Genomic DNA, 25,715 nt, shown 5'->3' on the forward strand with positions numbered 1-25,715 from the left:
CAGGGCAAGCTTTCTCTCTTTTGCCTATGAATGTTTTGGTTAGTCAGTGCATGCCACAGTGTACTTTCATTCCCTCCTGTATTAATGGGCATCAGTGATGTTCCAGGTTTGGGGGACTCAGCAGTAAATAAGCAGACATGGCACCTGCCATCTCAAAGCTTACAGTCCTGCCCCTATTTTTTTAATCTTCACATATTTATACACACACACACACACACACACACACACACACACACACACACACACACATAAAATATCTTCTTTATCCATTCATCTGTTGATGGACACTTATGTTGCTTCCATATCTTGACTATTGTAAATAATGCTGCTATGAACATTGAGGTGGTTATATCTTTTTGAATTAGTGTTTTCATTTTTTTCAGACATATACTCAGGAGTGGAATTGCTGGGTAATAAGGTAGTTCTATTTCTAGTTTTTTGAGGAACCTCCATACTATTTTCCATAGTGGCTGCACCGATTTATATTCCCACCAACAGTTTACAAATGTTCCTTTTCCTCCACATCCTCACCAACATTTGTTATTTGTAGATTTTTTGATGATGGTCATTCTGACAGGTGTAAGGTGATATCTCATTGAGGTTTTGATTTGCATTTCTCTGATGGTTAGCGATGTTGAGCATCTTTTCATGTGCCTCTTAACCATCTGCATGTCTTCTTTTTTTTTTTTTTTTTTTTTTTTTTTTTTTATCTTTTGTGGTATGCGGGCCTCTCACTGCTGTGGCCTCTCCCGTCGCGGAGCACAGGCTCCGGACGTGCAGGCCCAGCAGCTATGGCTCACGGGCCCAGCCGCTCCGCGACATGTGGAGTCTTCCCAGACCGGGGCACGAACCCGTGTCCCCTGCATCAGCAGGCAGACTCTCAACCACTGCGCCACCAGGGAAGCCCTGCATGTCTTCTTTGGAAAAATGTCTATTCGGTTCTTCCCATTTTTTTAAATTGAGTTGTTTGAGCTGTTTACATATTTTGGATATTAACCTCTTCTAGATCATATCATTTGCAAATACTTTCCCCATTCAGTAGGTTGCCTTTTTGTTTTGTTGATGGTTTCCTTTGTTGTGCAAAAGCTTTTAGGTTTAAGTAGGTCCCATTTTCACAGAACTAGAACAAAAAGTTCTAAAGTTTATATGGAACCACAAAATAATCACCTTTTTTCTCCTTGAGAAAAGAAGGAGAAAGAACAAAGCTGGAGGTATCACACTCCCTGACTTTAGACTATACTGTACAGCTACAGTAATCAAAACAGCATGGGGGGCTTCCCTGGTGGTGCAGTGGTTGAGAATCTGCCTGCCAATGCAGGGGACACAGGTACGAGCCCTGGTATGGGAAGATCCCACATGCCGCGGAGCAACTGGGCCCGTGAGCCACAATTACTGAGCCTGTGCATGTGGAGCCCGTGCTCCGCAACAAGAGAGGCCACGATAGTGGGAGGCCCATGCACCGCGATGAAGAGTGGCCCCCGCTTGCCACAACTGGAGAAAGCCCTCGCATAGAAACAAAGACCCAACACAGCCAAAAATAAATAAATAAATAAATAAATAAATTTTTAAAAAACAAAAAAACAGCATGGTAGGGACTTCCCTCATGGCACAGTGCTTAAGAATCTGCCTGCCAATGCAGGGGACATTGGTTCAAGCCCTGCTCTGGGAAGATCCCACATGCCGTGGAGCAACTAAGTCCATGTGCCACAACAACTACTGAGCTTGAGCTCTAGAGCTCACGAACCACAACTACTGAACCTGCATGCTGCACTACTGAAGCCCACGTGCCTAGACATCCATGCTCCACAACAAGAGAAGCCACTGCAATGAGAAGCCTGCACACCACAACAAGAGTAGCCCCCACTCACTGCAACTAGAGGAAGCCGGCGAAGAGCAACAAAGACCCAATGCAACCAAAAAATAAATAAATAAATAAATTTAAATTTTAAAAAAAGATTATGTCTGAAAAATTAAAACAAAAAGAACAACAGCATGGTAGGGGCTTCCCTGGTGGTATAGTGGTTAAGAATCCGCCTGCCAATGCAGGGAGCATGGGTTCGAGCCCTGGTCTGGGAAGATCCCACATGCCACGGAGCAACTAAACCCATGCACCACAACTACTGAGCCCACGCTCTAGAGCCCACGAGCCACAACTACTGAGGCTGCATGCCACAACTACTCAGCCCACGTGCCTAGGCCCCCATGCTCCACAACAAGACAAGCCACTGCAATGAGAAGCCTGCACACTGCAGTGAAGAGTAGCCCCCCTTGCCACAACTAGAGAAAGCCTGAGCACAGCGACAAAGACCCAATGCAGCCAAAGATAAATAAATAAATAATTTAAAACAACAAAAACAGCAACATGGTACTGGCACAAAAACACACATGTAGATCAATGGAACAGATAAAAACCCATGCACCTATGGTCAATTAATCTATGACAAAGGAGGCTAGGATATACAATGGAGAAAAGACAGTCTCTTCAATAAATGGTGATGGGAAAACTGGACAGCCACATGTAAAACAATGAAGTTAGAACATTCCCTCACACCATATACAAAAATAAACTCAAAATGGATTAGAGACCTAAATGTAAGACCAGACACTATAAAACTCTTAGAGGAAAACGTAGGAAGAACACTCTGTCATAAATCACAGCAAGATCTTTTTTGGTCCACCTCCTAGAGTAATGGAACTAAAAACAGAAATAAACAAATGGGACCTAATGAAACTTAAAAGCTTTTGCAAAGCAAAGGAAACTACAAACGAGGAAAAGACAACCCTCAGAATGGGAGAAAATATTTGCAAATGAATCAATGGACAAAGGAGTAATCCCCAAAATATATAAACAGCTCAAGCAGCTCAATATTAAAAAAACAAACAACTCAATCCAAAAATGGGCAGAATACCTAAATAGACATTTCTCCAAAGAAGACATACAGATGGCCAAGCAGCACATGAAAATCTGCTCAACATCACTAATTATTAGAGAAATGCAAATCAAAACTACAATGAGGTATCACCTCCCACCAGTTAGAATGGGCATCATCAGAAAATCTGCAAACAACAAATGCTGGAGAGGGTGTGGAGAAAAGGGAACCCTCTGGCACTGTTGGTGGGAATGTAAATTGATACAGCCACTATGGAAGACAGTATGGTGGTTGCTTAAAAAACTAAAAATAGGGACTTCCCTGGTGGTGCAGTGGTTAAGAATCCACTTGCCAATGCAGGGGACAAGGGTTCAAGCCCTGGTCAGATCCCACATGCCATGGAGCAACTAAGCCCATGTGCCACAACTACTAAGCCTGCACTCTAGAGCCCTCAAGCCACAACTACTGAAGCCCACACACCTAGAGCCTGTGCTCCACCACAAGAGAAGCCACCACAATGAGAAGCCCACGTACCACAACAAAGAGTAGCCCCCACTTGCCACAACTAGAGAAAGCCTGCACGCAGCAATCAAGACCCAACGCAGCCAAAAAAACACCTAAAAATAGAATTACCATATGACCTAGCAATCCCACTACTGGGCATATACCCAGAGAAAACCATAATTCAAAAAGACACATGCACCCCAATGTTCATTGCAGCACTATTTACAATAGCCAGGTCATGGAAGCAACCTAAATGCCCATCGACAGATGAATGGATAAAGAAGATGTGGTACATATGTACAATGGAATATTACTCAGCCATAAAAAGGAACGAAATTGGGTCATTTGTAGAGACGTGGATGGATCTGGAGACTGTCATACAGAGTGAAGTAAGTCAGAAAGAGAAAAAAATATATAGTATATTAACACATATATGTGGAACCTAGAAAAATGGTACAGATGAACCAGTTTGCAGGGCAGAAATAGAGACACAGGTGTAGAGAACAAACGTATGGACACCAAAGGGGGATAGTGGCGGGAGGGGTAGTGGTGGTGGGATGAATTAGGAGATTGGGATTGACATATATACACTGATGTGTATAAAATGGATAACTAATAAGAACCTGCTGTATAAAAAATAAAATAAAATTTAAAAATTAAAAAAAAGTAGGAAAAAAAATAAAGAAATCAGAACATTTCCTCACACCATGTACAAAAATAAACTCAAAATGGATTAAAGACCTAAGTGTAAGACCTGAAACCATGAAACTCCTAGAAGAAAACGTAGGCAGAACACTTTTTGACAAAAGTCATAGCAATTTTTTTTTTTTTTTGGCTCTATCTCCTAAGGCAAAATAAATAAAAGCAAAAACAGCTTCCATTTTAAAGAACCAGATATTTCAGAGAGGACTGATCCTGGAGGCAGTGTGGTATTCCAATGCCCATGGTATGGCTGAAGTTCTGGGGACAAACTGGAGACCACCTCACCCTTCTAAGGGCGCAGCTGCCTCTCAGCACCAGTCCTGTTTCCAGGAAAGGCTGTGGACCCAGTTTTGACAGATCTTCCAATTTTTCAAGAGAAGCTGTAAAACATAATTTGATATAAAATCTTTTTATTTTTAAATATTAACAACTTTTTTTTGGCCACATCGTGTGGCTTGCAGGACCTTAGTTCGCTGACCAGGGATTGAACTCGGGCCACGGCAGTGAAAGCACTGAGTCCTAACCACTGGACCTCCAGAGAATTCCCATTAGCCACTAATTTAAACACTGCATAGACCAAATATATCTGGTGGTTCCATGGCTTTGAACTCTTTTATGATTACATATTAAAATTTTCTGTATATAATTTGTTCTATTGTTTGCCTTAAAGATCTTTGCAATTCTTTTTGCCACATCCTCATCAAAATTCCCCCTTTGTGCTTTCTAATATGTCCTATCATCACAAGTACACTCTGTTCTCACTGTCTTAAATCCCAGGCAGATGGAAGATATAACACCTGCCAATTCTTGTCTTTCCTGCTTTGTTTCGTTAAACCCTAAAATCAGCATATTGTTAAACAACTTCACGTATATCAGTCCCAGGTCTTTCCCTAAGGCTGATAAGATTTGATAAAACTAGTTTAGCTGCTCCCTATGTTATACTACAAAGGCCTCAGAGTATTTGTCTCCCCCAAGCCCCGGTAATTAAACATTTGTCCTTTATGAATCTTCAGATTCATAGGACTTATGCTTTTTTCTTTTTAATTAATTAATTTAATTTATTTATTTTTGGCTGCATTAGGTCTTCGTTGCTGCATTAGGTCTTCGTTGTGGCCCGCAGGCTTTCTCTAGTTGCGGCGAGCAGGGACTACCCTTCATTGCAGTGCACATGCTTCTCATTGAGGTGGCTTCTCTTGCTGCGGAGCACGGGCTCTAGGCGCGTGGGCTTAGTTGTTGTGGCATGCAGGCTTCAGTAGTTGAGGCACGCGGGCTCTAGAGCGCAGGCTCAGTAGTTGTGGTGCATGGGCTTAGTTGTTCCGCGGCATGTGGGATCTTCCCGGACCAGGGATCGGACCTGTGTCCCCTGCATTGGTAGGCGGATTCTTAACCACTGCGCCACTAGGGAAGTCCCCTTATACTTAAAAAAAATTTTTATTTTATATGGGAGTATAGTTGATTTACAATGTTGTGTTAGTTTCAGGTGTACAGCAAAGTGATTCAGTTATACATATAAATATATCTATTCTTTTTCAGATTCTTTTCCCATATAGGTTATTACAGAGTATTGAGTAGAGTTCCCTGTGCTATACAGTAGGTCCTTGTTGATTATCTATTTTATATACAGTAGTGTGTATATGTTAATGACAACCTCCTAATTTATCCCTCCCCAGTCACCTTTCCCCTTTGGTAACCATAATTTTGTTTTCTAAGTCTGAGGACTGATGCTTTTTACACTGTGGCAGTGTTGTTTCACTGAAAGCTCTTCTTTCCCTGGCACAAAATGTTCATGATTTCTTCATGTATTTACTTTTTACTATTTTTTTTAAAAATTGTGGTAAAATATGTATAACCTCAGTTTTGTCATTTTAAATATTTTTATGTGTACAGTTCAGTGGCATTAAGTGTATTCACAATGTTGTGCAACCATCACCACTATCTGTTTCCAAAAGTTTTCATCTCCCCAAAAAGAAATTCTGTACCCATTAAACAGTAATTCCCTTTCCCTACTCCCCCAGCCCCTGGTAAATTCTAATCTACTTTCTGTCTCTATTAATTTGCCTATTCTAGTTATTTCATATAAGTGAAATTATACAATATATGTTCTTTTGTGTCTGGCTTATTTCACTTAGTATAATGTTTTCAAGGTTCATCAATACTGTGGCGTGTGTCAGAAGTTCATTCGTTTTTATGGCTGTAAGATATTTAATTGTATATCACATTAAATGTATATATCACATTTTGTTAATCCATTCATTTGTTAATGAACATTAGGATTTTTTCTGCCTTTTGACTATTATGAATAATGCTGCTATGAACATTGTCACTGAGTCCCTGATTTCAGTTCTTTTGGGTTTATACTTAAGAATGGAATTACTGGGCCATATAATACTTCTATGGTTTTTTTTCATTTTTTGTTTTTTGGTTTTTTTTTGCGGTACGCGGGCCTCTCACTGTTGTGGCCTCTCCCGTTGCAGAGCACAGGCTCTGGACGCGCAGGCTCAGCGGCCATGGCTCACGGGCCCAGCCACTCCGCGGCATGTGGGATCTTCCCGGACCGGGACACGAACCCGTGTCCCCTGCATTGGCAGGCGGACTCTCAACCACTGCGCCACCAGGGAAGCCCGATACTTCTATGTTTAACTTTTCAAGGAATCGCCAAACTGTTTTCCACAGCAGCTGTACCACTTTACATTCCCAGAAATACATGAGGTTTCCACTTTCTCCACATCTTCCCTGACATTTATTTTTTAAAATTTTATTGTAGCTCTTCTAATGGGTGTAAAGTGATATCTCATTGACATTTTGATTTGTATTTCTTGATGGCTAATGATGTTGAGCATCTTTTCATATGTTTATTGGTCATTTGTCTATCTTCTTTGGAGAAATGTCTATTCAAGTCCTTTGACCATTTTAAAATTGGGTTGTTTGTTTGTGGTTTATTTTGAACTTAAGGGTTTTTGAAGGCCTCACCGCTGTAGGTCACAGGCAGGCAGTCTGCACTTTGAAGAGTTTATTTACAACCTAGAGTTACTCTCAACCTAAGAAGATAGACTCTGGTATCAAGGTTTGTCCATTTTAAAATTCGGAGCTCACTGGAGGAACTGATCGCTCAGCCATAGAGTTTGTCCCTCTGGTCCTATCATATCATAAGATCGATGAACCAAAAACTAAAATTAAAATAAAAACAAACAGGGAATTCCCTGGCGGTCCAGTGGTTAGACTCTGCTTCCACTACCGGGGGCCCGGGTTCAATCCCTGGTCGGGGAACTAAGATCCTGCAAGCAGGGTGGCATAGCCAAAAAATAAATAAATAAAAATAAATAAAAAATAAAAACAGAAGCAGAGGATAGGATTTGAAGTTAATCTAGTTTACTGTTCCTCATTCATCAGTTTAACAAATATTTCTTGAGCACTTTATAAGTAACAAGCACTGTGCTAGGTACTGGGGGTACAGTGGTCAATGACACAGATGTGGGTCATGTGGGAGGCAGGATAATGGTCCCCAAAGATGTCCACATCCTAATCCTGGAACCTGTGAAATATGTCACCTTACATGGCAAAAGGGACTTTGCAGATGTGATTAAGTTAAGGATTTTGAGGTGGAGAGATTATTCTGGATTATCTTGGTGGGCCCAGTGTAATTATAAGTGTCCTTAGAAGAGGGAGGCAGGAGGATCAGAGTGAGAGAAGATGGAAGCAGAGTTAGAGATTCGAAGACACAATGCTGCTGGCTTTGAAGATGGAAGAAGAGGCCATGAGCCAAGGAATGCAAGGTGGCTTATCAAAGCTGGAAAAGGCAAGGAAGCACATTCTCCCCAGAGCCTCTGGAAGGAATGCAGTCCTGCCAACCCCTTGACTTTAGGACTTCTGACTTCTAGAACTGTAAGATAATAGATTTGCCTTTCTCTAGGCACTAAGTTTGTGATAATTTGTTATAGCAGCAGTAGGAAGCTGACACAGTTCCTCATCCCCTCATACAGGACACTGAGGTGTGGTGGGCCGCAATCAGCACACCTGGGTCTGACTCATGTCAGTGTCTAGTAGCTGTGTGACTTGGGGGAAAGTTCCTTTATCACACTGAGACTCATTTTCCATGTCTATAAAATGGAGATAGCAATGTCTGCCTCACAAAGTTGTTGTAAGAAGTAGAGATAAGTTATGTAAAACAGTGGGCATTTAGTAGGCTCTTAGTAAGCAGAAGCTATTATTTTTGCCATCACTGTTTATTTTCTCGTAAATGCTTTCCTTTCATCAGGGAAGAAGATAGGAAATCAAAGACATGGACCTTATTTAGAATTAGGATGTTGGAAGGGGAAGGGATTACAAAATGCTTATGTGGGAGTAATTAGGGGAGATTCTCTTCTAGGGAGCAAGGCAGTGGCCCCAGCTGCCCTTCCCACTCTGTTTTCCTCTCTCTTGGTGACACTATCCTGCTCAGCCTCCAGGTATCATACACAAGGATTCTCTTCATCCCATTTTTTTTTTTTACTGCCATCAAGCCCTGCTTCCTTTTCTCTATCTAAACCCACCCACAAGACAGGCCCTTGTTTTGTTTATCCTTCTCAGTCATGATTCAGGTCATTTTGGTTATATTTGGTCATATTTGGTCATGTTTGCTTTCTTTATGCTGTGTTGATACACAGTCTAGATTGATCTCCAGTCCGTGGTCATAAATTGTAACGAGTGTGTCTTCCTTCTCATAAAGGACAGGCTCCAGCAGCCAGTTCTGCACTATCTCATTTTCTCTGCCTGTAGTAGCTCATTGGCCAGGATGGACACCTTACCCAAGCCAGGAATTAGAATTCGTGATCTAATCAGCCCTGACTCAGAACTAATTGGAACCATATCCATCAATCACTCTCTCAGGAGGGTGGTAACAGCTATATAACACCAGGGGAGGGGGAGGGGAGGGGAGAAGAGCTCAACAGACATGCAAGACGGCCCAATGCCTCTGCAGTTTCCTCTTCTACAGCTTTACTGTATTTCTGTCTTCAGATTCCATAAGAAAAGACTATACATATCCTTATACATTATACATAGTGTACATACATAGAATATACATATACATAAATATGCACATCCATGTACATGAACATGTATATAGCATATACAAATACATATTGAAATAAATTTCTAGGCCACTCCTTCCCAGGGTACCATGTCAGCAAATGGAAATTTAGATAACTTTCATTGTCCTGTAAATGCTCCATGTGATCAGAAAAGCAGCACATCCAGTCAGCCAACCCCCAAATGCCAATCCAGCTCTGGGCTCTATACTTATTTTCTTCTTCCTTCTCACCCCAAACAAGGTTGACTGTGTGGCCCCAGTTCATCAGATATTTTCTATTCTTCTCTTCTTTGTTCTTTATTCTTTATCCTATGAAAGCTATCTGCCTTCTGCCCCGTTTTGCAGTTCTCTGGACCCTTGGGAATGGAGGCTGCCTGCTTCATGAAGTGTTAAATAAGGTTTGTTTGTATCACTAAATTGTCTTCTTTAATCATTTTTAATATACATTTCTCACTTTTCCCTTCAGCCAACTTTAAATGAATTCTGTTATGGCAATCAAAGTGTTTCAGCTAATTTAAAAGTAAAGATCTTTGGGGACAACGAGCTCTAGAATTAACCCTAGAGGAGAACCATGCAATATAAATGCTGCCATACATCCTCATCTCATTTTATTGCTGAGACAGAGGCCTAAAAACTTTAATGGCCAATGTCCTCCACCATCAAATGCCTTCATCCAAGAGAAAGTCTTTGGAAAACCACACAATGCATCATTATCAACATCGAACACTGATAAAAGCATTATATCGCTTCTTGAAATGTATAAAAAGATGAGTTCAGGATGTCCACAGCCCTGGCCAACTGATCTCAATTTCTCTGTGTGTGGAAAAAAAAGAAGCAATAAAAATGATGCACTCAAAGTTTCCTTCTTTCTTTCTTTTTCCCTTCCACCATTCCTTCTTTCTTTCCTTCTTTCTTCCTTCCTCTATTCTTGCAGGCCCAAGTTAGTCTGAAAAGAGGCACTTTTGAATGAAGATCCTCTTCATGGGTGCAGACATTAATGTTTCAAATACCTTGTAGGTTTGATTGTTCACACGAAGCTAACTCACCAGACCAGGCAAGTCTACCATGTGTTTGTGCAGTCAATACCCCCTGTAGGAAAGATCCAAAGATTGAGTGGGAATATGCTGAATGCCTGCCTTGGGCCAGGCATCTGACTTCTATTCATTCCTCACAGTTATCCAGTGAGGAGGGTGGTGTTTTTCCCAGATGACAGGTAAAGAGCTGAGGTTCAGGGTGGTCAAGTAATCTGTTCAGGATCTCACAGATAAAATGTGGTGAATTCCATCTCAGTCTAGGGCCTGCAAAATTTTTTTAAAATATATATATATTTATTTATTTGGTTGAATCTGGTCCTCGTTGTGGCAGGTCTGCAATTTTTAGTATACTAAGCACAACCTTCAGTTGAGAAGGACCTCATTCCCAGGAAAAGAGTTGTAGACTTTTCCCACTAGGTCTGGAACAGAGCTCACGCTATAGCCTGTGTCAGGAAAATACTCTGAACATTTATCCAATGGACTTCCTATGGTTCTGTTGCTATGGATTCTAGGTGTTAACCTAAAACAATAAAACAGCTGGTTATTTTACCAGCAAAACAAGTTTATTCAGGAACAGCAAAGAATTGCAATTTGGGACATGCAACTATGGTGAACCACATGTAAGTCCCGTAAAACAAAGGAGAGGAAACTCTTTTATAGAAGAGAAGGGAAGTTGAGAGGGACTATTAAAAACAAAAAGTCCGGGCTTCCCCGGTGGCACAGTGGTTGAGAGTCCGCCTGCCGATGCAGGGGACACGGGTTCGTGCCCCGGTCTGGAAAGATCCCACATGACTGGAGCCGCTGGGCCCGTGAGCCATGGCCGCTGAGCCTGTGCGTCCGGAGCCTGTGCTCCCCAGCGGGAGAGGCCACAACAGTGAGAGGTCCGCATACCGAAAAAAAAAAGTCCATTGGAAGAAACTTGGTGTTCTAAGTATAGTGGTTTTTCACTGGCTGACCTGTTGCCATGCAAGGAGAAAATCTTCCTCCTAATGGTGGTACTAAAGTAGTGTAACTTCCTGCCCGAGATTCAAGGTATGTCTCTTCCTGTTAGGATCTACGTTGAGGTCGAGTGGAACATGCATGAGAGCTCCCCTTTCTGGCCTCCCAACTCTGCTTTAGTGAGGTTCCTCTTCATTAATTTTCACAAGGGTTCTACTATCAGAGCTTATTATAACTGCCTTCTGAAGTGGTCAATGAGAGCGTGAAGGGTTAGATGGACAAGGCCTTGGGCTGGGGAGCATCCCAGTGTGGGATTCTCATCTCTGCTTCTGATTCCTGTGCCTTTGATTCCAAGTCCATAACAAGGAAATAATAATTCTTGTCCATTCTACCTCACAAAGGACAAAGAGGAGGAGAAGTCACTGCCAAGAGTGAGTCCACCAGTGGGCCAACACACTTGAGGTCCAATGTCCAAGGTCCCCTCTCACCCTTAGCAAGATCCCTGTGATGGCAGAAAAAAACGTGGCAGATTAGAAAACTCAGGCAGATGCCTCCTCTTAATGTCTATGTGCTTCTCCTAGCCCTACATACTGTAAGAGCTGCCCTTCCCTGGGGCAGGGGAGGAACCTAGCATGACAAGCCAAACTGTCCAAGCCTTATCTAGGTCACCTTGAAGCAAGATAAGCAGGGCTTCAACTGTATTTCCTTGAACACAGAATAAAAGGACAGGGATGAGATTAAGTAGCAGGGAAAAATTAATTGCTCCCCTCCCCTATGGCCTCCCATAAATGCTATTACAGCACTTACAACTATCTATCTTATTGTTTATTTTCATGCCTGTCTCCCTCTGATAGCGAGCAACTTGTACTCAGGGATCTTTTCATGTTACACAGAAAAATGTGAATACATTTTCTGTGTTAAATAAAAATAAAAACATTATAGAGAAGCCTGGGGTCCTCTCTGAGCCTCTTTTTGTTTAGCATCCCTAATCTCAGTCCTCTCCTGGGGAGTAGCCTTACTTAGCAGGATGAGTGGAGGTATTTTTCTATGTATTTCACCGAATGAGTGTCATACACATATGTAGCTTACACAAGTTCAATTTCAGCCAAAACTGAACAAAACAAATAAAACTCTGAGAGAGACATTGTAATTTAACTAGTACCATTCCACACACTGAGTCAATGGCCTGGAGAAGTGTGGGATGAATGAAAGAATCCCTCAGTTAAACTCAGGTCCCTCAGCTGTCCTGGTGCTTCTCACCACCCTTGGGGATGATTTTAAATATTTTCAAGGGTATTTCTGATAATACTTGATTTTTGCCTTAGACATTAACTTTTGGACCCAATCCCTATAAGAGTTGTACTACATACATCCACTCAGGCTCCATGACATACCATGATGCCCAGTGCAAGATCTGAAATACAGCCATAAAGTTAATTCCTCTATCGGGACCCAGAAAATGGAGGCAGCCCAGTCCCCCGCCCACCCGCCCACAAATCTAAACCTAAGTCAGCAGCACTTACGGGTAATGCCTCACTGTCAAGGAAGCCTAACACCAGTCTCAGTCCTCCACCTCAGCTTTAGCTGGTTTACCTGACCCTAGAAAATAAGGCCTCCTAGCCAGTCATGCCCTGTTTCGTGTTGCCACGTCTAATGTAAAACTTGCTCTTGCCCCAAATCCCTGGGAAGAGCAGTCCACTGCTGGTGAGACCCTGTACTTCCCCAGTCCATGGACTGCTTTCCCTTGAATAAAGGGCATCACACGAAATTGTTTTAGTTTTGTCATTTGACTCTAGGATGAATGCTCTGTAATTTTTTAGGACAGAGGAAAGGAAAGAAGGAACGATCTTGGAGTGATGGTACCTTATGAAAGAAGAAAATCCTGGCTACAGATTATTCTGAGTAATGGTATCTCTGAGTTTGCCGAGATGATGTGTAATGTGAGTCTTAAACAGTGGCCATTTGGGAGCTACCCTTCAGAGCAGCAAGTGCAGGCTTTCTGTTCTGAACATGACATCATGCTAATAGGGCCTCATCATCAGGAAATACCAATGACCCCTGTCCACATGAACTGCATGATTCCAAAATCTGACTTCAGCCAGGTGTACTTTTATTTATTTATTTTTAAATTTATTTAATTAATTTATTTTTGGCTGCATTGGGTCTTTGCTGCTGCACGTGGGCTTTCTCTAGTTGTGGCGAGTGGGGGCTACTCTTTGTTGCGGAGCACGGGCTCTAGGCGCGTGGGCTTCAGTAGTTGTGGCACATGGGCTCAGTAGTTGTGGCTCGCAGGCTCTAGAGCGCAGGCTCAGTAGTTGTGGTGCACGGGCCTAGTTGCTCTGTGGAATGTGGGATCTTCCTGGACCAGGGCTTGAACCCGTGTCCCCTGCATTGGCAGGTGGATTCTTAACTACTGTGCCACCAGGGAAGCCCAGCCAGATGTACTTTTAAATGGAACCAGTTTGGCTATATTTTCTCTCAAGACCAGGGGAACTTTGGGCCTTACTCTCCTCACTACCTTCTCGGGGATCTGGTCTCCTGGCAGGTACTTGGGGTTTTTAAGGTCCTGGTTTATGATTGCTATCAAATCTCTCCTACCCACCAGCTCCTCCTTAACCCAGAGTTTCACTTTACTATCAAAGTTATTGTTTTTTGGATATTCGGGGCAATGATTCCTGTAATGGGGAATTCCTTGCAAAGGAGAAGAAAAGTGGATGGCTGATTCTTACAATGTTAAAGATTGTCCCAGAAAAAAAATAAATAAAATGGTCATCCCGGAGTTGGCACAGCCAGCTCAGAATTGCCAGATAATTTCCCATCAGATCTGCCCTTCCACAGGAAACAGCTGCATTAAGGGAACATCCTAGCTCCTGCCCAGCTGTTCCGGAGGGTGGGGCAGAGCAGAACTGAAAGCATGTAGCTAAGTACTCATTGTGTAAGCCTTTTAGCCCAGCAAAGGTATCAAAACCAGAGTTGTTCATAGCTTCTGAGCAGGATAGAAAATGGGGATTAGAAGGGCTGCTAGAAATAATCTAATCCAGACATGTCATTTTAGATTTTTTTTTCAATCCATTCAATTTATAAATGAGGAATTTGAGGCTCCAAAAGGGGAAGTGTCTGGTTCAAGATCACATGTTTGCATTATTGGAAGAGGGGAAATGAGAATTCAAGTCTTCTGACTTCTAATTCAGTATTCATTCCTCAACACTGAGCTTTGGAAGCACTGGGTGAAACAAAATTAAACTTTGTTCTTTATCGCCAGACATCTGAGCCTTTAATATGCTAATAAAGTCTTCAGGCTTTCCCAAACTTTTTTGACTGGATTATTGTTTTAATACAGTGTCTATTTACATTCTCCAAAAGAAGATTAGAGGATTCCTCATAACAATTTAGGAAATGCTACCTATGCCATGCCGTTATTACTAAGTGCTACAGAAAGTAATTATTTACACATAATCCCTACAATTAACATTATGCAGCACTGATGCTGAAACACAGGATAATCAACCCGTGGCAAACATCACATGTCATTCTAAAGCTCAGCCATGAGCTGTGCATCTGAAAATGCACAAGTGTGTGTGTTGGGGGAGGGGGAATGTGGGCAAGACCAGGGCTAATGGTCAGCTCTTCGCTGAGGTGGAGTCCTTCCAGCATATGGGATTTAGGGCTGGTGAGCCTCCATTCAACATGCATTGGTTGTGCTTCTGAGATGTGTCCTAGATCCTTGCCCTCAAGGAGATCACAGTCTAGTAGGGGAGCCAGCACATAAAGGAGAACTGTGATGACATAATGACAGGGACATGTACAAGGCAAAGTTAAAGGTACTGAGGAGAGAGAGTGAAAAGTTAGGCCTGGAGAAGGGGTTCAGGGGCAGTGGCTAGAAAACTTCCCAGAGGGGTCTTTCTACTGGGTGTTAAAGGCCAAGTAGAATTCACTAGATGGCTGAATGGGGTGAGGAAGAGACTATGTACAAAGGCAGAGAGGGGAGAAACAACATGGGTTTGGGGGCAGCTAGGTAGCTGAGTATTGCTGGTGAAAGGAGGGGTGTCACAGGGATATCTGGCAGGGAGCTGAGTATGAAGAGCCTTCTGCACTGTGCTGAGGTGTTTGGACTTCATCTGTGCATAACTGAAGGCGTTAGCCCAGTCTCTCTCCATAAATACCGACCATTCTGTGACTGTGCGGAGAGTCAGCTACCTCCTCAGGTCAGACTAAGATTCCAAACTGCCTTGTGAACAGATGGCATTGTGAGTGTGGAGCTTCAGAGAGAGATGCTGGCTGGGGCTGTGTTTCACAATATCCTCTTCTACCACGTACAGGTTTTAAATGGAAGCTACCTGCAGCTTAGAGATGCTACACTGTTCGAGATTGAAGAATTTAGAGTCAAATCTATCCTTATAGCTCTTTTTATGGTAAAGATAACCTAGACTCTGAGAAGTGAGGTGATATAGCCAAAGATATCAGCAGTAGAACCAGGATGAGAACCTGTGTGTCCTGAACCCAAGACCAGGGCTTTTTTTTTTTTTTTTTTTAACTTGCAGTTAAGTTATCCAAACCAAGAGGAGTTTATCATCAAGCTTGTGCCCATTCATTTAGTCAACATCATTTATTCACTCTCTTCTGTAAATTTGTTTTTAGAGACTGAGGATTCATGGATGACAAAAATCTGGTACCTGTCCTGGAGGAGCCCAAGTCAAAGGTGAGGATATTAGGCCATGGGAGGCCCTGGTGGCTCTGGGGACTGACAGCATGCTGAGTGAAACAGGATGGTCCTTACGTAGTTAGCTTCAGATGATCGTTGTGTGAATATAGGCTCCAGGTTGCCTCTATAGAGAGAAGCCAGAAATCTAGATTTTTGAGTAAAATGTTCTGATTTTTAAAACACGGTAAGAGTAAAACAAGATAGATCTGCAAGTGAGTTTGATCTATGGCTGCCATTTTGTGATTCCTGTTCTAGGCAATTGTTTTATATATATATATATATATATATATATATACACACACACATATATATACATACACACACACACACACACATACACACATACACATATATATAAAGGATCTTCCAGCGGGCTTGTTAAAAATACAGAATTCTTGGCTATATTCCAAGGTATTTGGAATCAATAGGCCTGGGTTGGGACCCTTTAATCTCCACTCAGCAGAAACACTTCTGATGCCGGTGGTCCACAGACCATACTTTGGGAATCCCTGATCTAGCTGTTGTGTTTCCCACGTAGAAGCTTTCATCTCATCCTCTTAATCTTGGGTCCCAGAGGATTCATGCCACTGATTTGACTGTACTGCAGTTCAGTTAGGAAACGCTGTTTTGGAGGCCAAGCCTTATACATTCAGTTCATGTCAGTGATGACAAGCATCCCATGCAAGCTCAAAGAAGGAACAGCAAAGACAAACACAGGAAAAGGGCAGAGGTGTATAGATAGTTTGTAGGAGGATGGAGACAGAGAGAAAGCCAGGGTGGGAGGGGAGAAGTCGAAGTTAACTGCTGCATCACAACAATTCACTGAGGGTGTGGGCTTCAGAGGAGTCACCCACTGTTACACAGTGACTCTAATCTCTGTCCCTAGCTCTTCAGTTGCTTATCTGGCTAGATACTTGATCTGTTAATAGATGGCCCAGGAGCCTCTTAGAGGAGAAATGATTCTCTGGGTCGCAGCAACACCCTCCCTCCCAGTAGACTATCTGATTTAAACTTTCACCTAAGAGTAACTGTTTGGGGCTATTTTAATTTATTTATTTATTTTGGCTGCACCTCGTGGCATGCAGAATCTTAGTTCCCCAACCAGGAATCAAACCTGTGCCCCCTGCAATGGAAGTGTGGAGTTTTAACCACTGGACCGCCAGGGAAGTCCCTGGGGCCATTTCTGGATTCTCAGCAGTGGACAGGCTTCTTCACAGAGCATAAGTTTCAAGGGGAAGAGTATAGGTCATTGGAAAAGCAAAACTACAGGGACAGCCTTGACCTGACCCCTGCTTACCATGCCAGCCCCATCTCCACACCTGCACTAGTCCAGCAATCCCCACAGCTGTGGATCTCGCACTTAATGCTGTTTCTCACCTCCATGCTTTTTGCTTGTGCTGCCCCCTCCCAATGCCTGGGATGCAGTCTGTCCCTTTTTAACCCTCCTTCACCAGTTCAGTGCTTACTCTTTCATCATCTAAGACCCTCCTGACTACCAGGCTGGTGGAGCTCCTCTATCTGTGCTCCCGTAGTGCCCTTTCCATACAGTTATCACTCCTTTACTACATTTGATTATATAATCCATTTGGAGATCCATCTTTGTCTTTGGACTGGGAGCTCTTGAGTGCAGGGCTACTTCTTATTCATTTCAGTATTTCTAGAGTTTATGCCAGTGCCTGGCAACAAGCAGGGACTCAACAAACATTTACTGAATAAATGAGGTTTAACCACTTGGGAACTATGCAGTCTTAGCAAATCACTTAACCTTCTGGAGTCTAAGATTTTATCTGTACAGTAAGGTAATGATGCCTCCCCCCTAAAGCTGTTATGAGAATTAAGTGAGATAATGTACATAAAAGCATTTAGCATAGCACCTGGCTAAGAGGAAGTGACCAATGATATTCTTTGAGCTAAAAGAAGATTGAAGAAGTCATCTGTTCCATCTTCTTGCTTTCATTGAGCCAGCCTCCTCATGCTGCAGGATCTAAATACCATTTTAGTTTAAAGGAAGAAGATGGTAACCACATGCCTCCTTCTAGGGATACACACTAGATTGGGTTTCAAAGAACAACACTCTGAAGGGCAAGTTTTCCAGAGTGCACGGCCTGGGTCACACCTAAGTAGATGAGCAGGGTTTGCATATGAAACCAAGTCAAATACTCCTTTTACCCAGACGCTCATGAAACAAACATTCCAGACTTCCAGTACTCTTTAAATCAGGAAGGAAAAATGAAACAGAATCAATGGTCCCAGGCTGACTATGTTCCAAAGATAGGATGTTACTTCTAAACTCTAACCCATCAGTCCTTCTTACTTCCCACACTTAAGATAATACCCATTTGCCTTTGCAATTGGGAGTGGAGGAGGAGTGAGTAGGCATACTGGAGAGGAAGATAAATTGGCTGGATAAACTGGCTGTTGTTTCACTGTAGTGACTGAAGTAAAATAAAATCAACATATCTTGTTTGTATCATTTTTACACTTAAATTTGCCCTTGAAATAAGGGTGGAAGCTATAGAAGGTCTTAACATATGGACGTATGAGCCTCCCCAAGTCTCATTTAGGACTAGAAGTTTGCCTTTTTTAAGGCAAACAGAAGGAAGCTGCCCAAATCCAGAGTGCAGAGGACCTATCCTCAGGGTGCAAGTCTTTGGACAGCTTGATTCAATCTAGTTCAACCCATATTTACTGCCTACTTTGGGCCAGGCACTGTGCTAAGAGCTGGGGAGACAGATACCAATAAGATGTGGCACCTGCCCTAAAGGAGCTCCCAGGCTGGGGCCCCCTTCCTAAATGATGTCCAGGTCTATCAGTGGATGTGCCCAGTGGGAATGACATATGCCATCTCCCCTCCTGTGCCTACACTCATTCCCGTTCAACTCCAGTGCAGTCTCAGAATTGTTCTCAACATAGCACATCTGATTGACCACCTGGCCAGGAGTTGAATCTATCCCTACAGCTGGTAAAGTATGTGCTTTGGAAACAGGCAACTCTAAATTCAAACCCCAGCTCTGGCACATGCTAATTGTGTGGTCTTGGGAAAAGTCCTTACCATTCATTGAGCTTCAATTTTCTCATCTGTAGAATGGGACAGGCTTCACAACAACACTGTGAGGCTGGCACTATTACTGTCCCCATTTTAAAGATGAGATAACTGAGGCACAGATAGGGTAAATAACTTGCCGAAGATGAAAAATTGAAAGAAGGAGAGCCAGAATTCAAAGCCAGAGGTCTATTTCAGATCCTGTTCTGGTAGCTGATGGGCTACTGTCCTCTTAGGCTGGTCAAATACTCTCTAGGTGCCAAGAAGCACAGAACTGCCAGACTCGGATGAAATATTCAGTAGAGGGTTTATTAAGGGCAATATTCCATTGGCTAAGACATTAGCTCTGGTTGGAGACAGTTTCTTTTGTCTTCAAATAAAAAAGGCTATGGTGGAGAGGCCTGCTGGATTTGTGAATATAAAGGCTCACGTCATATTTAAACTATGTGGCAGAGTCTGACTCTTGAAAACAACTCACCTGATAACAGAAATATGAGAGTCAGAGATCACTTGACACAGTAGTTCAAGCCCATCTGACTAAAAAATGTGCCTCTGGAGAACATTGTTAAAGTCACCACCCATTTTAAGATGAATCCACAGTGATAAAGGCACAAGTTTAAAAGTAAAAAAGAAAATAAGGCAAAACTTAACTCAGGACTGAGCCATATTAAGTGGGCTGATACTTGTAGAACTCTAGAACAGTGCCTGGCACCTAGTAAACATGAAGTGTTTTGTATATAAATGAAATACAAACATGTGGGCATGGAGGAAGACCTAGTCAAAAGCACCCATGCTTGGGTGGCAATTGATTTTTTTTTCACACCCTTCCCCCACTGACCTTAGAAAAAATCTTTTCGCTTCTGAACCTCAGTTTTCTTGCTTGTTAAATGAAATTATAACAATTACAAATTCAACAGACTTGTAAGAACCAAATGAGACCAGTGAGATCTAAGGATGAAAATATGTCCTTTGTAAATCATAAAGCACCATACAAATGTCATTATTATTACTATTATTGAAGGACTAGAATGAGGGTCTGAGAGAGTCAAATTTCTGGTGCTGGTGCCCAGGATTTTCTGCCCTTCTCCCCAGCCCTCTCCCTTGCACAGCCCAACCCCTAGCTGAGGGCCCAGCCAAGTAGGGAGTAGGAGAGAACTGTGTCCCTGGCGCCTGGGGCTGGAACACAGAGTGCCCTCTCTCCTTCTCTTGCAGAGTCAAGGACGTACAGAGTTATTGGGCGTAGCTGCATCTTGTGCGCCAGGTCAGCAACATTCAGGGTTAGATAGACTTTTGTGGAAAGTGGAAAGAACCCAGTGACCCAGGGTAACCTCATTCCTATGGGCACTGGCACTGTGAGTTTTAAATGACTGGCTTTGTAATTACACTTCACAATGCATAACCTATTCCAGAAGAGGGGACTACGTATACAAAACCAAATCGAACTGCTTGAACTATGGTATGTCCATCAGAAAAAAGTACTAAGCCATGGCATTACCATAAACTGAGAATTACCGCACAGAAAGTTCCCTTTTCTTTCTCTCTCGCTCTTTTTTTTTCCATTTTCTTTTACTGTTCGGGAGAGAACCATAGTTACCTATTGACTTGTCTCTAAGGTTAAATCAAGGGGAAAAAACAAAGTGACTCCTCAGGAATATGTGAAAGACAAAAACTCCATGGATGCCATGTGTAGGATTTAGCTACCACGAAGGGCAAAAAGCAATATAAAGCCACCAAGGAAAGATGCAACTGCAAGGTAATAAGGAGGAAGTCTGATATGGCCCATGAATTTAAGAGGGAAACAGAAACCCCCAGGTTGATGGCAACTCTTTGTAAATACAGCTTTTAAGCTACTTTCCAGTACGCCATCAATAGCAGAGGTCAATGATTTCTGTCTAGAAATATTTAGACAGGTTTCTTTACCTGAAATAATGTGAGAAGGTAATTAACATCAGATATTATTTCATTTACACTCCCTGAAACTCCAGCAGGTAAGTATTAATAAACCACTTTTAATAGGTTAGAGAACTGATTCCTAGGGATGGTCTGTAGTTTGCCCAAGGTCATACAACTATAAAATGGTAGAGCTCTGGCTAAAGAATTGTCTGCCTTTAGTCAGTGGTCTTTCAATCACGCCATGTTGTCTCCACCGTGTAGCCCTATGATAGAGATCTCACACTACCGAACTTGTAAACGGGAGACCGGAAGAGGATCAGTCTGGAAAGTAAAATTTGGTTCTCATAAATACAGTAGGGAGGTCAGTTCACCTTGGAATAATGCCTTTAGCTATCTGACAACTGATGGGTATTTAATCTGGGAGATGCCGTTCTATCTGGTTCACTTATTCACAGAAAATCATTTGTTTATTCAACATACATTTTTTGTACCAAGCATTTTTCTAGGCAGTAGGGATAGAAAGATAAGAAATAGTGCTATGCTCCATAACTGACATGTATGTTATATATATTCTTTTCTGTGTAACAATAATTATGGAAAAAATGAACCTACTTGCCCTGTGGAACTTCCTTTCCAGTGAGGCTGTAGAGGACCAATCGTTAAGTGCACTGTAAGTGCTGTACTACAAGCATGGGGCGCTTTGAGAGGTCAGTGCTTTCGTCAGAGTCAGCAATTATTCCTAAGGCAAATTCACACACATACGCAAATAAGGCATCTTGGGGAATTCATTTTAAACATGTTTGGAATACTTTCAGACTTCAAAATGGTTTTGGCAACAGGTTTAGACAATAAAGACCCCTAGGGAATTCCCTGGAGGTCCAATGGTTAGGACTCCGCACTTTCACTACTGAGGGTACGTGTTCAATCCTAGTCTGGGAACTAAGATCCTGCAAGCCTCAAGGCATGGCCAAAAAAAAAAAAAAAAAAAGGACCCCCATACCTGTGCTGTCCTGGCACAAAAAACCAAATGAGTGGCGTAGGCTAAGTTTGGCTCAGATCCTAAGATGATTCTGATCCTCCCAAAGACATAGTGTATCCCAGCTAAGTCCCCAGATGTGTTCCAAGTGTCACAGAAGATCTTGGGTAGCTAAGGATCACAAATGAGCTTTCTTATTGTGAGCAGGGCCATCTGTCAGAGAGTTTGAGGCTGAGAATGAACACTTTGCATGGGACCTCTCTTTCCCCAGCCCAAAACTTTTATATATGTGAACATGATTTAAATAACTGGGTATAGTCTAAAACAAACACCAGGAATTAATAGGTATAAGCACTAGAAGAATCATAAACTTGTTCATTCATTAATGTATTCATTCATTCAATATTTAGCGTCCAACAGGGCCTGTGCTTCAGTGGGGAATATGAGATGAACACACCTCTCAGCTCCCAAGAGCACACACTCTAGACGGGCAGGCGAATTGTGAACACGGACACTTTGTGCAGAGCGAGCTAAGAGCCCATAGTGGCTGTTGGAACAGGTGAGCTTTTTTTTCTGAGAGTAGAGCAGGATGTTATGTTAGAATTTGATTTTGGAGAAGGAGGAGGAAGGTACTAAAAGCAGAGAGCCGAGGGGCTTCCCTGGTGGCACAGTGGTTAAGAATCTGCCTGCCAAGACAGGGGACATGGGTTCGAGCCCTGGTCTGGGAAAATCCCACATGCCACGGAGCAACTAAGCCTGTGTGCCACAACTACTGAGGTCTGCGCGCCTAGAGCCCGTGCTCGGCAACAGGAGAAGCCACTGCAATGAGAAGCACATGCAGTGCAACGAAGAGTGGCCCCCGCTCGCGGCAACTAGAGAAAGCCCGTACGCAACAACGAAGACCCAATGCAGCCAAAAAAATAAATAAATAAAATAAATAAATTTATTTTGTAAAAAAGAGCAAGAGTAAGTGCAAAGCCATGTAGCTGTGAAAGAAACTGATGGGTTCAGGGATGGCGACAAGTCTTGTGGGGTAGGAAAAGCAGAGCACAGGCACAGGAGCCAAGGCTGCAGAGGAGAGCAGGGACAGATCATGAGGGCTCTTACACTGAGGAGCTTGGAACGTGATGGGTAGACAAAGAGGCACAAACCATAAGAAACATTTAAGCCCAGGAGTGCCACAGTCACATTTGCATTTTAATAGATCACTGAAGAAACAGTGAGAACGATTACAAAGGGCGAGAACAAAGGTAGGGGACCACTTAGAAGGCTATAGCAATGACTTGACACAAGTAATAAGAAAGCATTTTCATTCTCAAAAATTTAAATGATACAGAAGCTCTTCCAGGAACAACTCATTATCCTACTAATGGATATTTAGGCTGTTACTAATTTTCTTATTATAAACTATGAACATGCTTGTACAGATAGTTGTTCAATAAATTGCTTATGAAAAACACTGTATCTTTAAAAAGCTAGATAACCATCATCTTGTCATGGCTAAATTGATTTTTCCAGGAGTTAAGGGATGTATAAGATGGTAAGGTAACTCTTTAAGATTACTTCAGGACTGAGACCAGGATTAAGGAGAACAATACTCAGTCCATCAGAATCCAGTTTGATGTAGGGAAGAACTCGCACAGCTCTGGTTCTTGTCTGAATATTTGTGTCTTCCTCAAATTCATATGTTTAAATCCTGACCCCCAGTGTGATGATAGGAGGCTGGGCCTTTGGGAGGTGATTAGGTCTTGAGGATGGAGCCCTCATGAATGGGATTAGTGTCCTTATAAAAGGGACTGCAGAGCTCTCTTGCCCTTCCCACCATGTGAGGGCACAGCAAGAAAGAAGCTGGTGTCTATGAACCAGGAAGGGAGCTCTCACCAGACACTGAATCTTGGACTTCCAGCCTCTAGAACTGTGAGAAATAAATGTTTGTTGTTTAATCCACCCAGTCTATGGTATTTTTGTTATAGCAGTCCAGACAAAGACAGCTCTCATGGATATGCTTGGGAAGCAAAGGTGAATAGGATGAAAATGGGATTTATTTTTCCTCTGAAGCCTGGACCTAAAGAAGAAGCTGGTGACAAAGGGGAGAAATTGGGCTGAATGGAAGAGCCTTTTCAGAGCTCACACATGAAGCTGATGGACCAGGCAGCACCCAGGAGGTAGCGTCCCACTGGGTCCTGGAAGGTCATTTGGACATTTGAGGCTTAAAACAAGTACTCTCCACTTTTCCCTCTCTGTGGCAACTCTTTTCCTAGTGGCTTCTTGTTAACACTCGAAACAACTGAAACCCTTCCAAGGTCTGGGTCAGGTTTGTTTGGGGTCATATCTTCCTCAGTTTCTGTACCTGACAGATTGGTGTTAATTCTTTGCTGAAAGCCCTGCAGTGATCAAGATTTCCCAGTATCTTCCCTGTAGACTCATCTCAGGGTCTCCCATACTTTCATAGTCAGGGAGACACCCCATGTCTCCCACCTAAAGCTGAGCTCAGGGTTCTTTGTTCAGATTTTAGAAACAAGGATGAGGACAGGAGGTCATATTAGGTGATATTAGAGTTATGGCATCACAGGAGGCTGGAACTCAAGATGGGCAGAGAAGCTTTTGAGCACTGCTCTAGGCTAAACTGTCTGAAGCTCTGAGTATGTGCAGATTTAATAATGGTTAGTTCTTTAAATAGTCATATAGTAAAAAATTCTTTCACTCGAGAGAACAAAGATTCCTAAGAAGTGTCCTAAAACTCTAGTGGTGGATCCATTTTTGAATTCTCTTTTCTGCCCTTTTTTTTTTTTAAGATTTTTTTTGTTGTGGACCATCTTCAAAGTCTTTATTGAATTTGTCACAATATTGCTCCTGTTCTATGCCTTGGTTCCTTGGCCCTGAGGCTCCCAGCTCCCCAACCTGGGATCCAACCCTCACCCCCCAAACACTGGAAGGTGAAGTCCCAACCACTGGACTGCCAGGGAAGTCCCTTTCCTCCCTTCTTAAGCTACACACAAGTGATGTGAAAGCACGACACAGGCATAGGTTGGGGAGATGTGGCTGGAACCTCTTTAACCTGGGACCAAGCAACACTTAAGTATGAAATCTTCCTCATCATGGATACTTGAAACAAATGCCTTCCTTCTTGGCCCTCATTGCTAAAGAATTATGGCTATAAGGACTATAATTACCATCTGGCCCAGATCTCCTGCCAGATCTTCCTTACAGCCAGTCTGTGCCAACTATAACAACCTTTCTAGGAAGGAGATTCCACAGACACTGAAGAAAACTGTTTCAAATGACTAACAGCCCATACTTAAAGAAAATTTCATTTCCTCCAATTTGCAGAAGGGAAAAATCACAGGAATGGACATGGCATGGTCAAAGGAGATTCAGCCAAAGAGGTTTGTACCTACCTGCAGCTCTGTTATTAAGTTTGGATCATGGACGGGTCCCTCTAAGGCCCTCCCTTGTCGTATCCCATTTTCTCTCTACTGATGGAGAAGAGAAGAGCCCAGTCCTCTTGACTGTGTTTCAGGTGTGTGTTCTCATGTCTCCAAATAGATTGGGAGATTTGGGATAGCAGAGACCACACTGTTTCAGCTCAGCCACTAACTTGTTGGGTAATTCTTTTTTTTTTCTTTTTTAATTTGGGTAATTCTTTAAGATTAAGGCTGCTAGAACATAGGATAGAGAAATGCTGTAGCCACAGGATTTCAGCCAAATCTCTTATAACTGCCTTTCAAATTAGGTGGAGAAATATAAGCTGGGTGAGAATGGAGGCACTCCACCACACCAAAGGGTTCTGATTGATTGGATACATGTGAATCCAGAGGGAAGACTCTACAAGGCTTTGTCCTGGTCAAAATTTTGCCCATGACTTGAATGAGTACAGGTGACAACCTGATGAATCTGCAAAGAACATGAAGCCAAACTGGTGGCCTATGGGTCGAATCTGGTCACAAACACTTTTTGTTTTGATTCCTACATATTAAACAATTG

At 42.6% G+C, this 25,715-nt stretch overlaps 1 protein-coding gene across 1 annotated transcript in view; it reads left to right on the plus strand.

Moving 5' to 3' along the window:
• Window positions 1-25,506, plus strand: part of LMLN (leishmanolysin like peptidase) — a 130,757-nt gene extending 105,251 nt beyond the window's left edge. Inside the window, exons 17-19 of the mRNA XM_067034389.1 lie at window positions 15,756-15,816; window positions 25,062-25,117; window positions 25,465-25,506. Coding sequence (XP_066890490.1) covers window positions 15,756-15,816; window positions 25,062-25,117; window positions 25,465-25,478 — 131 coding nt within the window. The 3' untranslated portion in view covers window positions 25,479-25,506. The remainder of the gene's footprint in view (window positions 1-15,755; window positions 15,817-25,061; window positions 25,118-25,464) is intronic.
• The last annotated feature ends 209 nt before the right edge of the window (window positions 25,507-25,715 follow it).

Source organism: Kogia breviceps, chromosome 5 (genome assembly GCF_026419965.1).
Source record: "Kogia breviceps isolate mKogBre1 chromosome 5, mKogBre1 haplotype 1, whole genome shotgun sequence".
Taxonomy (NCBI): domain Eukaryota; kingdom Metazoa; phylum Chordata; class Mammalia; order Artiodactyla; family Physeteridae; genus Kogia; species Kogia breviceps.